The sequence below is a fragment of the Nothobranchius furzeri genome, chromosome 1 (assembly GCF_043380555.1).
Source record: "Nothobranchius furzeri strain GRZ-AD chromosome 1, NfurGRZ-RIMD1, whole genome shotgun sequence".
NCBI classification, from domain to species: domain Eukaryota; kingdom Metazoa; phylum Chordata; class Actinopteri; order Cyprinodontiformes; family Nothobranchiidae; genus Nothobranchius; species Nothobranchius furzeri.
The window spans coordinates 103675713-103689698 of record NC_091741.1 but is presented as its reverse complement, the minus strand read 5'-3'; the positions used below and the strand labels follow the sequence as shown (position 1 = coordinate 103689698).

At 45.2% G+C, this 13986-nt stretch overlaps 1 protein-coding gene across 3 annotated transcripts in view; it reads left to right on the top strand.

The window, feature by feature from the left end:
- The first annotated feature begins 3087 nt into the window (after nucleotides 1-3087).
- Nucleotides 3088-13986, top strand: part of LOC107391212 (plastin-2) — a 32302-nt gene continuing 21403 nt past the window's right edge. The window contains exons 1-4 of one of the 3 annotated variants that reach the window (XM_054738916.2): nucleotides 3088-3214; nucleotides 4212-4251; nucleotides 5630-5697; nucleotides 11932-12083. In XM_054738916.2, coding sequence (XP_054594891.1) covers nucleotides 5637-5697; nucleotides 11932-12083 — 213 coding nt within the window. In that variant the 5' untranslated portion in view covers nucleotides 3088-3214; nucleotides 4212-4251; nucleotides 5630-5636. Of the gene's footprint in view, nucleotides 3215-4211; nucleotides 4252-5629; nucleotides 5698-11931; nucleotides 12088-12952; nucleotides 13000-13986 lie in introns of those variants that run through there. The other 2 variants (XM_054738917.2, XM_054738918.2) reach the window with 2 other exon arrangements.

Below are 13986 nucleotides of genomic sequence, written 5' to 3'. Positions count from 1 at the left end.
CTGTCACATGATCCTGGGAGGAGATTCTAAACAGTTTAGATTAAAGTGCTTTGGGCTGGTGGGTGGGCGCTCAGTGATAATCCACCAGCTTCCCGTAACTTCCTCCTTGCTGCCGTGTTTAGGTCATCAAGAAGAACCAGGAATGCCAGCGACCTTCAGCTGGAGCCACCTGCACACCAGGCTTCAGTGTATTCATGTCAGAATCAGACGTGTGTGTGTGCGCGTGTGTGTGTGTGTTCTCTGTAGCAGCACACATGAACCTAAAGTTTCATAGTCATGATGTCATGGGGGGGCGAGCCAGCTCAGGTGAGTCCCCAATAGAATCCTTTCTTACCTTCAACCAATCAGACGCTGAGCTGCCAGTGCAACCAAATAAGGACAGAGGAGCGTTGGAGGAAAGGCTGAGGTGGGTGTGTTCAGCAGAGCTCCACGCTGTCCCCGTTGTCCTTGTCTGATGAGACGCTCCTGGTGGACTGGACGTGGACTCGAGGCTAAAGGACTGACTAGAACTGGAAACACCTTCCACTGATGAGTCCGCTGAGTGGAACTCTGGTTCTGGTTTGTGACCCAGTTTGGTCCAATCAGCTCTTAGATAGACTTGCGTCAGACTAAAAGACTTTGGTCTACAGACGAGTTCCTGGTGGACTCGAACCATCAGCCCTCCACCACTGCAGCTTCCAGCTGTTTGGTTCTTTGTAAACATGCAGCTGTGCATTCTGGGTAAACAGCTCTACTATGGTCACATCTGTCCATGGGTTTTGTGTTTATTCAAATGAAACATTGCAGTAAGTCCTGAGTTTTTCCTCCTGGACCTTTCCAGACCGTTTCTCTGATCATCTAGAGGAGTTTAGAGCTGTGGCCTAAATGAGACTAGGGTTTCATGGTCTGATCTTCAGAGGAGTCATCTGGCACATCACTTGTCCTAAATAGTTTCCACTTGTGAATACTGTCTCCCTGCAGCGTGATGGACGTCCACCTGGTAGGAGGTGACCTTTGACCCATGTCAACATCAGTTGTTGGGTTGTGACACAGAGCCCTGTTGTGAGTTGGGATGTTTCAGGTTCGACTTGGAGAAGAAAAGCCTTTACACAGCAAAAGCATCCCTGCCCACATCTAAAGTTAGAGATGTGATATTTTATTAGAAGTTAGAAATTTAAAGTAACAAACTATTGAATGATTATCACTAATAACCAATCAAAGACATGTTCCTCCTAACAGATGCGTATCTTTTTAATGGAGTCTAAGCAGGTGTGGACTGTTCCATTCACAATTCCATCATGAATGGGAATTGTAGTTGACTAAGACTAAAATGCATTTTTGTCATCAAGACTAAAACTAAGATGCCCGCCACAAACAACACGTGTGTGTGTTCTTGTACTTACTACATACGGAGGACCATTTTGGCTGCAAAGTGAAGGCATTTTTCTGGTCTTCACTCTTTTTAAAAGCTTACCAGTTGGTTTCAGAGCGATTGTAGTTGAGAGTAGGGTTAGGGCAAGAGAAACCTCCTCAGGTCTTGATTCTACAAAGGTGAGATGTGGTGTGAGTGAATGTTGAGGAAAGACTACAAAATCACTGATGTCAGAGCAGAGCGACGGGATGAGAGCGGACTCAAGGAATGCAGAGTTTTAGTGACAGGATGTGGCACACCTCCCGTTTCAGAAAATCATGGTGTGAATCAGGGCACCAGTCATATTTATCATAAAGGGAGCCCAGCGTGTTATCTCTGGAAGCTGTAAACTGCTGTGAGAGGATGCAGATCCAACATGTGAAGGAGCAGGGGAGTGGCCTGGGGTAGCACAAGCCACCCTTGGAATCTGATTGGCCACCCCAGGTGCCACCACACTAATTTACCTTTAAATAGGCTTTTCATTGTCCACAAAAGACTTGGCGGTAAAACACAAAAAAAGCATAACCATTGGTGCCACCCATGCACAAAGTTGTGCCTCACCTTGGCCACCCCATTTTAAAAGATCTGGACACGCCACTGTGAAGGTGGACAAATGAAGTCTAGAGAGCAACACCGTTTTAGTGTCACCGTGTCAGGTATAAAGCATGTCTGGCTTTCACGCCTGATTGCTTTAAGTAAAATAAAACCTGTGGTTGAACCCAGCAGGATACCCTATCAGCCATACTGAAACGCTTTGGATTTCACTCACTTATAACAGATGAAGGAAAGGATCTAATAATCCTGACTTTCACAACAGCTCTCTGAATGTCTTTGCGCCTTCTCTGAGAAACGGCAGCAGTTTAGAGCAGACTCCCACCTCCCTACGAGCCTAGGTCTTCCAGGTTCAGGAATTCACTCTGACAAGATCCAGCACATCCGCTGAGAGGAGAGGGTTGAGAAAGAACGAAAGAGTCTGAACAGGAGGAGGAATTCCTGCGTGTACGGACCGGCAGAGCTGCAGGATACCTTTACTTTGATCCCTCTTTCACTGTGAAGAACTTTTGGCACCATAAATAAAAAAAGGACCATTTGACATGTAGGGATTGCTGGTTTCTATCATTAAACGGTGTCCGTGAACACGGATCTGGTGTTACGCATTATTAGACCTGAATCCACAGACGCACCGCTGGAGGCTGGAGGTGATCCAGCGCTGCCGCCAGTCTCTCAGTGTTGATGTGGCAAATGTTGGGAAAAACACTAATGCAGGGTGATGGTAGGAAAGACGATGAAATACTGAACACCCGGTAGACTTGGCAGGTATGACCCTGTCAGCTATACACTCTGGAGGATGACCCGTTCCCATGTGTTTCAGGATTTACAAACATCTTTTCTGATTCAGAAGGTCAAGCTAAACCTAACCCTGCATCACCATGGTAACCAGCCTGGAGTTACTGGGTAACAACACACACCAAGCTGTGTAAAGCAGTTATTTTTCAAGAGTTTTACCTCTCCAGCCCCAGTGTGTGTGTGTGTGTAAATGGATTCCTTAACATTTAATACCTCATGTCTGATAAAATGAGTTTCTGTAGTTGGGTGAACACCTCCCCAAGTAGAAATAAATGAGACCCATCCAAGATGGCAGCCGTGCACTACTATGTCTGTGGTGACTCCACCCTTCTCCACTGCTGCTCACACAGCGGGGGAGGGGGCTGGAGGGGCAGTGACACCACCGATCAGTGTCAGCGGAGGAAAACGGACTGAGAGGCAGAAGGAGGTTCACTTACCCCGGTGGTTCCAGCAGACTGCTCCAGTGGACGTGTTCAGGTGAGCTGGAGGGTAGAAGGGTGTTTCCTCTGGGCAGCTGTTCATTTTTTATTGATTCTTTTAAAAGAGCATTTCCAGTAAGGTGATTTTTGATGCAAACTGAACCTTTTTTCTTACATGTTGAGAGTGAATCCATCATTAAGGCTTTTTCTTCATGACCCTGTCTGATCAGCTCGTCCCAGAGATCATCTGTCTGACGAGTCCTGCCAGTTGTCCTCTCTGGGTCTGGACAAATATTGGGTACAGGGCAGGAATTACACATAGGCTTCAGGGGCGGGTGGTCTATTTTGCCCAGACCCCCAAAATGCCTGGAAACGGCCCTGGGTGGGACTGACTTTTGAAGCTGATCTGTATTGTACCGAATATATAAATACTACATGCTGATAAGTTATTGCTTTATACAGGTAGGAGGTGTAGTGGGATACGTCTGCCTTGCTCGGTTTGGTTTCCCTGTCATGTCTGTCTCTGATCTTCCTGCATCTCCTCTCAGTCCTCCAGAAATCTGCTGCCTTTTTTCACCTCATGGGTGACTTTAAACTGAGCAGATCAAAGACATCTACCAACCCTAAAACCAGCGGAGTGTGTGCTGTGCACAGTCATGTTTGTTACTAAGTCACCGGAGCAGTAGAGCCCTAACCCACACGAATAAAAGTCAGAAAGTACCAGAGAATGTGAGCAGACAAACATCGTGTGTTAATTATATTTTTTGGGTGGCGCCACTTTGAGAAAGTTTCTGTAGCTGTGTGCAGGATGCAGCCGCCTGCAGCGCTTCAGTAGTCAGTGCTCTTCATCCTCTCTGCTCAAAACAGTCCCTGCTATGCTGAGTCCATATAAACAATGTAATATAGGTGGAAACCCCCTGGGTGTGTAAGCTGGGGGCTTCTAGGGGAGCTCACCACCCTTTCAGGGGAGCCAGGCTCCCATTAGCTCCCCCATAATTTCAACCCTGGTTGGGTAAATGATTTTGACTGTGGATGTGTTTCTGTTCTGTTCACAGACCTGGTTTATTATTGAAATCACCTGAGGATCGGCTAACTGTGAGTATAAGAGGAGCAACTCCTTTAGTACTGCTGTCTCTGCATGTGTCTGTGTCCTGCTGCACCAGCTAAATGATGCAACCACCTTATTTGCATGCTGGCCCCTTTGCTTGTTGCTCTGCTGGCACATGCAAAAGAGATGCGATGGAACCAGGCCTGGAATTAAAAGTGTAAATGAAACTTATATTGGTCCAGGACATTCAAAACCAGCCTCTAATGAGAGGCTCTCCTCTGCTTTGCTGCTGCTGTAGCTCCTGCAAAGGGCTATACAGCATGACTCCGCCCATTACAGCGTGACTCCGCCCATCTCCACCACAGGGTGTGCCTCTCTTTAGACCTGCATTAGTTTTGAATATGAAAATGGTTGTTTCAGAGGCTGACACCAGCTCACTATTACACATTATAAGTAGTTGACTCACGATTTTACTGTCAAATGTTTAAAGCTACTTAAGGAAAGGTGCTGTGGGAAAATTCCCCATCAGAAAAACCTGTTTATGTAGAGGGACAGTGTTCCTTTTCTGCCATCAGAGCCATCCATAGTTAAGGGTCTCGAGGTTGTGGGTTAAATAGCTGCTGCCTTGCTCCAGGCTGACTTAACACAGCAGTTCTGTCTGAGAGCTGCAGGACAGCTCCAGGTGGATCTGTAAATAATCAATACTAGGGATGTAAGAAAATATCGATATGGCAATATATCGTGATATTTTTCCAGCAATATTATATCGATATTAAAAAGCAGTGTATCGGACATATCAATATGGCAATATATCGTGATATTTTTCGTGCGATTAATACATCGATATTCAAAAGCTGTGTATCTAATTCTTGAAAGAATTTACATGCAAACATTTGTGTATTTTCTTTTCGTTTTGTGCAATTCAATCGCCACCCGCTAGTTGGCAGCAGTGTGCAATGGGTTTTGTTTCCACCATTGAAATGTAAAACCCTCCATCATGGTTCAGATACCTCATGTTAACATGTTACGTATCAGTTTGGACTGTTTATTGAACATTCTTATAATAAATTCAGTAAAAAAAAATTGCTTGTGACGTCTGACCGAATGTATCACAATATATCGTGATACATCGTATCGTCTCCGCTGTATCGTGATATGTATCGTATCGCCAGAATTTCAAAAATGCACATCCCTGATCAATACCATCTGATAAATGAAGCTACTAGAACAGGACATGTCGGACTGATGCGTATGTTTATGGTTTATGATGAGCAGCCATAACATGACTGTGGGACAACGCCATCTCAAGAGAACCTCTTCAGATGAAGCTACACCTTTGTGAAGAAGTCAACCAGCTAGCTAGTTTCACGAGTGACATACATGGATCCTGTTTGCTGACAGTGAAGGTTTGTGCCCATGTCTCAGGTTCAGGATGTCTGGGAAGGTCGGTGCCGAGGAGCTGGAGGAGATCAGGGAGGGCTTCAAGAAAGTCGGTGAGTTTGTGGTTTGTGTGTTAGGGACAATAAACAATATTGAACTATTTAGTCATAAAAATCTTTTAAAGAACGTTTAATGTTCTTTAAATGGCATTTAATACAAAACCATTCAAGTGTGTGTTATGATAATTTTTTACCAACTGTTACGATCCGGGCTGTCCGGGGACCTGGGGGAACAATTGAGGATGCATGTTCTCCTGTTAAATGACCACAACAACATTTATTTACATAAATATAACACAAAACACAGAATATCACAAAAATAGGACACATCAGCAGCAACTCAAAACTGGTAACAACGACAAAACTCTCATTAACCAAATGAATACACACACTTCCTTAACCGAGTGATGTCTTATTTAAGCCAAAACAACAAACAGTTCAACAGTTTCTAAGAGCACCCAAAGCTGTTCCATGTAACAAAACAGATGCTGCTGAGGAGACACCAGACCAGGGAACCTCTCTGTGGGGTAAACTTCCCCTTCTGGCACAATGGTTGTGACGCCTTTGCTCCATGGTAAAGTTACCCGACATTAAGCTATGTTATGCTATTCAAAATGTATCAAATCAAATCAAAACCAAATCAAACTTTATTTATCGAACTTTTCATGCAAAGCAAGCAACACACAACGTGCTTAACAGATTAAAATGACCCATATAAGCCACAAACCATTCCCAGGCATACACACACACACACACACACACACACACACACACACACACACACACACACACACACGCACGCACGCACGCACGCACGCACGCTCACACACACACACACACACACACACACACACACACACACACAACACATTAAAAGCCCACAGTAAACACTAGGCTGACCTAGGGGTTGTATGAACTAGTCGACTAGTCGACTTCACGGCTCTGTAGTGACTTTTTATGCCTGTCATCGACTAGTCGCTGTCACGTGATAATGATTGACAAGATGCAGTCCTCCGAAAAGACAGCAGGTGATGAGCCCCTGCGCGTTGGGGGGCGGAGGCGACGCGCTGTGCCAGGGCGTTGGTACTGACACCCGCCGTAAAACGGACATTTAACCAAACTGTGACCTTTTCCCTCTTGCAATTTTACCTTCCTCGTAAGGTAAGTGCTCGCCCCGTAATCGGAAGGTTGCTGGTTCGAGTCCCGCTCGGTCTGTCGCTGTCGTCGTGTCCTTGGGCAAGACACTTAACCCACGTCGCCTGCTGGTGGTGGTCGGAGGGACCGGTGGCACCAGTGCTCGGCAGCCTCGCCTCTGTCAGTGGGCCCCAGGGCAGCTGTGGCTACATTGTAGCTCATCCCCACCAGTGTATAATGTGTGTGTGAATGGGTGAATGACTGATTGTGTTGTAAAGCACCTTGGGGGGTTCCAGGACTCTAGAAGGCGCTATATCAAATACAGGCCATTTACCATTCCCCTCACCCCCATCCTAATCTTGACCAGTTTGCGAATGCAAAGCTCTGATCGTTGACGCGCTCCAGACATCTGCGTCCTGAGCACCGCCAAATCAGGTGTCACCACCTCAAAAACAAATTAAACACGCGATCGTTCATGTCGGCTCATTTCCTTTCATGTTTTCTGTCTGTTATTTGTGCCTGATGCGTTTAGCTGCTGCGGAGCGAGGCGCATTACCTGTTTTGTCCTCCGGTGACGCACCCCCAAAATTCCACTATCTCCGCTCCGGCACGAACTCCGCAGCAAAGACAGTCCAGTTGTAGTCGGTCGGCGAGCAGCGGCACTCCGCTGTTTTTGCGGTCGGTAGATCTTTTAGAACTGCAGTTCAAAGGTAACTCATAAGGTGAATATATATGAACCCAGGTAGCAGTTTCTGTTTAGGATTGAGAGGAGATGCAGGAAGATAATAAACAGGCAGGACAGAAAAATAGTCAAATAAAAACAAGTTAGTTTTTGTACCTGGTGGTTGCAACAAACAGACACCATTGAAGGTAATCAGAAGTGAGGAACAGAAAATGAAATAATTATTTTAATGTTTAGAGCAGCAGGAACTCCGAGAGGCTGCAGGCGCATCAGTGAGTTAGCGGCCGCTGCGCAGGGGGAGGGGGCTGAAGCAGAAACTACCGTTGTTAAAAGAAATGTGTTTAACTTTGAAAATGTGGACGCAATTTTAATTGTCAAAAACTCCAGCGAACCTACCGACCCGACCCCCCCCCCCCCCCCTGCCGCTTCCGGTGTATGACGTCATCAACGACTAGTCAATGTCGACTCGATTTTCATTACTTGACTGTCGACTTTAAAAAAATTTAAGTCATGCAACCCCTAGGCTGAGCTCCGATTGGACAGGTAATGAAAGACACGCAATCAAGGGAGCCATCTGCCTCGACAGCAGCAGATCCACGGCAGCAGCCAAGACACCAATCTGCCCTGAGATCCTGCCCTGGGAGGGAGGGTGGCAACCCCCACCACTAAGGTCGTGTCTAAACAACTCACAGCTGCTCTTGATGAACATAACATCTATGATAGCTTCCAGTCAGGTTTTCGTAGAGCTCATTCTACTGAAACAGCTCTTCTTAGGGTCTCTAATGACCTTCTGACTCACAGTGATGCAGGGGACTGTTCTGTTCTGGTCCTGCTGGACCTGACTGCAGCCTTTGACACTGTTGACCATCACCTGCTACTGGAGAGGCTGAGAGACTGGGTAGGCCTATCAGGATCTGCTCTGGAGTGGCTCTCCTCTCATCTCTCTGAGCGCTCCTTTTCTGTGGCCGTCTCCAAGTTTAGGTCCTCCACCACCTCCCTTACCCAGGGTGTTCCACAAGGTTCTGTGCTGGGGCCTCTGCTCTTCCTCCTCTATCTGCTTCCTCTTCAGCACATCCTGAGCTCCTTTAAAGGAGCCTCCTACCATCTTTATGCAGATAATATCCAACTGTACATCTCCTTTAAGCCCCATGAGATGTCTAAGCTGCAGCTGTTACACACCTGCTTAGACTCTATCAAAACCTGGATGGCTGGGAGCTTTCTTCAGCTGAATGAAGATAAGACTGAGATCCTCATCTGTGCCCCAGACAAGCTGGTTCCCAAAGTCAGAGACTCTCTTGGTCAGCTTCTTCCCACACCAAACCTTCTGTCAGGAATCTTGGTGTGACCTTTGACCCAGCTCTCACCCTGGATTCTCATGTCAGTTCTCTTGTTCGCTCTTCCTTCGTCCATCTCAGGAACATTGCTAAGCTGAGTCCCATTCTGTCCCGCTCTGAACTTGAAGACAGTTATCCACACCTTCATCTCCTCACGCTTAGACTACTGTAACTCTCTTTTCACGTGTCTGAGCAGAACCTCCCTGAACCGTCTACAGGTGGTTCAGAATGCCTGTGCTCGGCTTCTGACCAAGTCCTCCAAATACACCCACATCACCCTGCTTCTCCTCCAGCTTCACTGGCAGTCAGTCAACTTCAGGGTTCATTTTAAGATCCTGGTTCTGGTCTATAGGGCCTTACATGGACAAGCACCATCTTACATTGGTGATCTTCTTAGTCCCTACACCCCCAGCAGGTCCCTGAGGTCCAGTGACCAAAGCCTACTGGTTTTGCAGCACCAGGCTAAAGGTCAAAGATGACAGATCATCTGCTGCTGTGGCCCCCAGACTCTGGAACTCTCTCCCCCTGAGCCTGAGATCAGTGGACTCAGTGGTCTCCTTCAAAAAGCAGCTGAAGACTCACCTGCTCAAGCTGGTTTTGGTGTGACCTTCATCACCCTCTCCTTGTTCTGTTCTCCGCACCTATTCCACTTTTCTCAGGATCCACTGATTTCCCTCTTTCCTATTCACTCTCTCTCTTTCTTAACATTTTTTAATCACAATAGTCTATTTTTTGCCTTTTTAAATATATTTTAATCATTTTCTAAATTCTTTTTTACGTTTTTACACTTTTTGTTTTGTGAAGCGCATCATGATTTTTATCTTGAGAGGCACTATAGAAAAGATCTTTTCTTCTTCTTCTTCTATCTGGGCACTACCCAAGGAGCGCCCCAGCCGCCGCCCACCGACCACCGGTCCCGAGGCAGAGGGCTCCACAGAGGAAACACTGGAAGGATTAAAATACTTAACATGTAAATTAACAAGAGCTAATATGGAAAATGTGTGAAATGTATTATGTAAAATATCCAATAAAATGTGATTATAGAAATCAAACAACATAAATGTGTAACACAACAATAATTAAAAATAAATAAATAAGTAAAACAAGCAATGCAATAATTAGTAATCAGTTAAAAGCTCAACTAAAAAGGTGGGCCTTGAACCTGTTCTTAAAAACATAAACGTTCCCTGCGGCCCTGAGATCCTCCGGCAGCCCGTTCCAGAGGCAAAGGCCGTAATAACTAAAAGACGCCTCGCCGTGAGTGTGACTCCTGACTTTAGGAATGACAAGGAGACGGCTGTAGAGAAGCTCATGGACCACGAGGATTCATATGGTAAACGCAGTTGTGAGAGATAAGATGGACCAATACCGTTAAGACACTAAAAACCATTAAAAGTATCTTAAAATGGATCCTGAAACATACAAGGAGGCAATGCAGTGATTGTAAAACTGGAGTGATGTGCTCCCGCTTCCTGGTCTTCGTCAGGACACGTGCTGCTGAGTTTTGTAAAAGTTGTAGAACTGAAGTACTCTTTTTGGGAAGACCAGAAAGCAGGGCATTGCAGTCGTCTATCCTACTGGTGATAAAGGCATTAATCAGCCTCTCCCTATTGGCCCGAGAGAGAATGGGGTGGACTCTGGCGATGTTCTTTAGATGATAAAAACCTATTTTAGTGACGTTTTTAATGTGGGGGACAAAAGTCAGCTCAGAGTCGAAAATCATGCTCAGGTTGTTCACATGTGAAAATGGATTAAGACATTGATTGTAGTTTTGGTAAAAGTTCCTCTCTCTGGGCCTCAGGACCATGACTAAAACTTTTTGTTTTGTTTTGTCCCGGTTGAGCTGGAGAAAGTTTTCTGCCATCCAGGATTTAATGTCTGAAATGCAGATAAAACGTGCATCCACTGGCTGTGTGTTATCAGGAGACACAGAGATGTACAACTGTGTATCATCAGCGTAACTGTGGAAATTCACCCCGTGTCTCCTGATGATGCCGCCAAGAGGGAGCATATAGAGGTTAAAAAGCACTGGGCCTAAAACTGAGACATTACACATGAAAGACAAACTATATTAATTAACTAGGCCACTGTTGTTCAAATGCAACATCTGTCAGTGCGATCCAGGGCAGCTGTGGCTACATGGTAGCTCAACCCCACCAGCGTGTGAATGTGTGTTTGAATGGATGGATGACTAATGTGTGTGTTGTGAAGCACTTTGGAGGGTTGTCAAACCCTAAGAAGGCACTATACTAATACATATCACCTACTAGAATATTGTTAACTCATTGGCTGCCAGCGTTTCTCACCGTTTTTACTGTTTTTGTAAGAAGAGTCACTAGAAGCGCGCTAGAATGATGTTGATGCCAAAACAACCAAAACAAAGCGGAGACTCACCTCTTACATTAGGAGGAATCCACGCGTTTTGAGCTTTATCCGTTCTTTCATAATCCGTTGTTGAATTGTGATCGGCAGATGCTTTTCCGGTTCACGCCTCACTTTTTTTATAGCAGCGGCCCAAAACGATCTCCTAACACATGGATTTTCTGCTTCCTGATCACGTGACGTGTGACGTATGTGGATGAAGATCGGCTTTAGAGCTGAGATGTTTGTTCTCTCGGTGCGGGGGCTCATTCCGACACCTACACAATAAAAAAAAAAATGCAAATGACGACTTTAGTCGTCAATGGCAGTGAATGAGTTAAGAGACGTTAAAAATGTTTTAAGCTAATTTGTTTTCCAAATTTGCTATAAAAGCTTCAAGTTTAGCATTTTTAAAAATGCACGTCTTGGCTAATAGAAGCTAACCATTAGCATTAGCAACTCCAATACACGGCAGAACTCCTCCAGGCTTGTGTTAGTTGTGGAGATAAAACATCAACATTGTAGAGCAAACAGAGTCAGTGGTAGAGTTGTGTTGCTGTTAGCCAATCAGAGGAGATGTTTGAATATCAGGAAGACTCCAAATCCTGCTGCCTTTCCCCTTTCCCTCTTCCTGTTCCGCTGGCCAACTTCTACTTCCTGAAACAGGAGTGCCAGAGCCCCCCCCCCCCCCCCCAATAATAAAGACTACTGCAGATTTATTGAAACAATGATGTAGTGAGAGCTATAAACTTGTCCTTATCCTTTCTCCCTCTCTAGATTTGGATGGGAATGGTTACATTAGTGCCTCTGAACTGGGCGCCCTGTTCCGAGAGGTGGGCTGTCCGTTACCTGGATACCAACTACGAGAGCTCCTCCAGAAGCTGGATCGAAACAATGACAGCAAGATCAGCTTTGAGGAATTCACGGCTGTAGGTAACGCTAACTAACTAACTAACTAACTAACTAACTAACTAACTAACTAACTAACTAACTAACTAACTAACTAACTAACTAACTAACTAACTAACTAACCACTACAAAACAGCTTGAAAAAGAAGATGGCACAATGTGGAGCTTACCAGTTCACTGCAATGCAAAAAAGAGCAGAATTTGTGACATACTGCCTGCCAACAAACAAACAAACAAATAAATAAATACACCTATGCTTAAATACATGGCCCACCCCATTCTGAAAGGGCTTGAAACCCCACAGTAGATATTGTCCACTCTGTTAAATACCTTGGAGGTCATCTTTCTGACACACTTACCTGGTGCTCCATTACCACAGCTGTTTTCTTGAATGGCCACCAGCACCTATATCAGGGGTGGATAACGCCCTTCCCCAAGGGCCGCCATACAGCATGTTTCAGTTTTTTCCTGCTTCAACACACCTGATTTTATTCAGTAGGTAACTAGCGGGCTTCTGCAGAGCTTGGAGGCCAGATCATAGCAGACCCGTCTCACCCTGGACAGTGTTTTTGACTTGCTCCCGTCTGGCAGGAGGCTCACATTCATTCGGACCAGAACCTCTTGCCACAAAAATAGATTCTTCCTCTCTGCGGTTGGACTCATGAACATCAATCGTAGGCCCGCCCACTCCAGCTGCTTTGTTTCAGTCACATGACCCTGTGTTGCACCTGAACTGACCCGCTCTGACTTGTACCTACACTGACTTCTATAAAGTAGCTGCTTCTCTAATTATTGATTCCTTATAATTATCATTTCGTTGTGTTTATTTCTTAGTTCTAATTTTGTGTATCATTTATTTTTTCTTGCACCAATGCTGTGATTCTCACAGATATGGATATAAAACCTTCTGATTCTGATGGATGAGCTGCTGAACAGGTCAGTCAAGTGTGTTGGAGCAGGCAAACAACTAAAACATGTAAGATGGTGGTCCCCAGGGAAGGGAGTTGCCCGTTCCTGGCCTTTATACTCTAACCCCTTAAGCCCTAGGCCTATTTTGAAGCCTATTCCTCGAAAAATTGTAAAAATGGTATTTAATGGCAAAAATAGTTTAGATAACCCTGAAGTGCTGAGTTTGCTGATTAATTTGTTGGGAATTATTACTATTTCTTCTGTAGTGTGAGGGTTGTTTTGGGTCTGTTAAGGAACTAACGTCATAGGGCAGCACCATCTGAACCACTCAGCCCGATGCAGCTCGACCCGACCACTGCTCCCAAAGGCACGGTTCAGTATTGTTCCTCTCCTGTAAATGGTCTGTATTTGATATAGCGCCTTCTAGAGTCCTAGAAGCAAAAGAAAGAAAAAAAAGAAAAAAGAAATAAAAGCTAATATCTTAATTCGACCTTGAATGAAAAATGTTGTTATAAAACCTCTTAAAAGTTTTTTTTTATCACTGAGGAGGCAGCGCTCATTTCTGTCTTCAGTCTGACGGAGCGGCGCATGTGCTTATTGAATCTGTGTGTGTGTGTGTGTGTTCGGCACAGCTCCAGTCACCGCGTCTCGTTATTGGCGCTATTTAAACAAATGTTGTAAAATTCCTTCTGCCCAGCCCAGATGTGCTCACTTGTGCACCCGTGAGCCGTGGTTCCGCTGGAACGCGTGTGACCTCTGACAGACGCACTCTGAACTTCAGATCTTCAGCACGTTGTTAATAGCCTGACACGTTTAGAATGCTGTCCCACAGTCAGTGTGCTAATATAATAATATAATAATGCTAAAATGCTCAGATGGGAATCATTTCTTGATTTATTTTGTTACATCCACAATGTTCTGTGTGTGAGGTTTACAACACCTGCATGAGACAGGGTGTTAATTACAATCTGCCAGAATGACTCGCCACCTTCAGATTCCTCCAACACCGTTAAA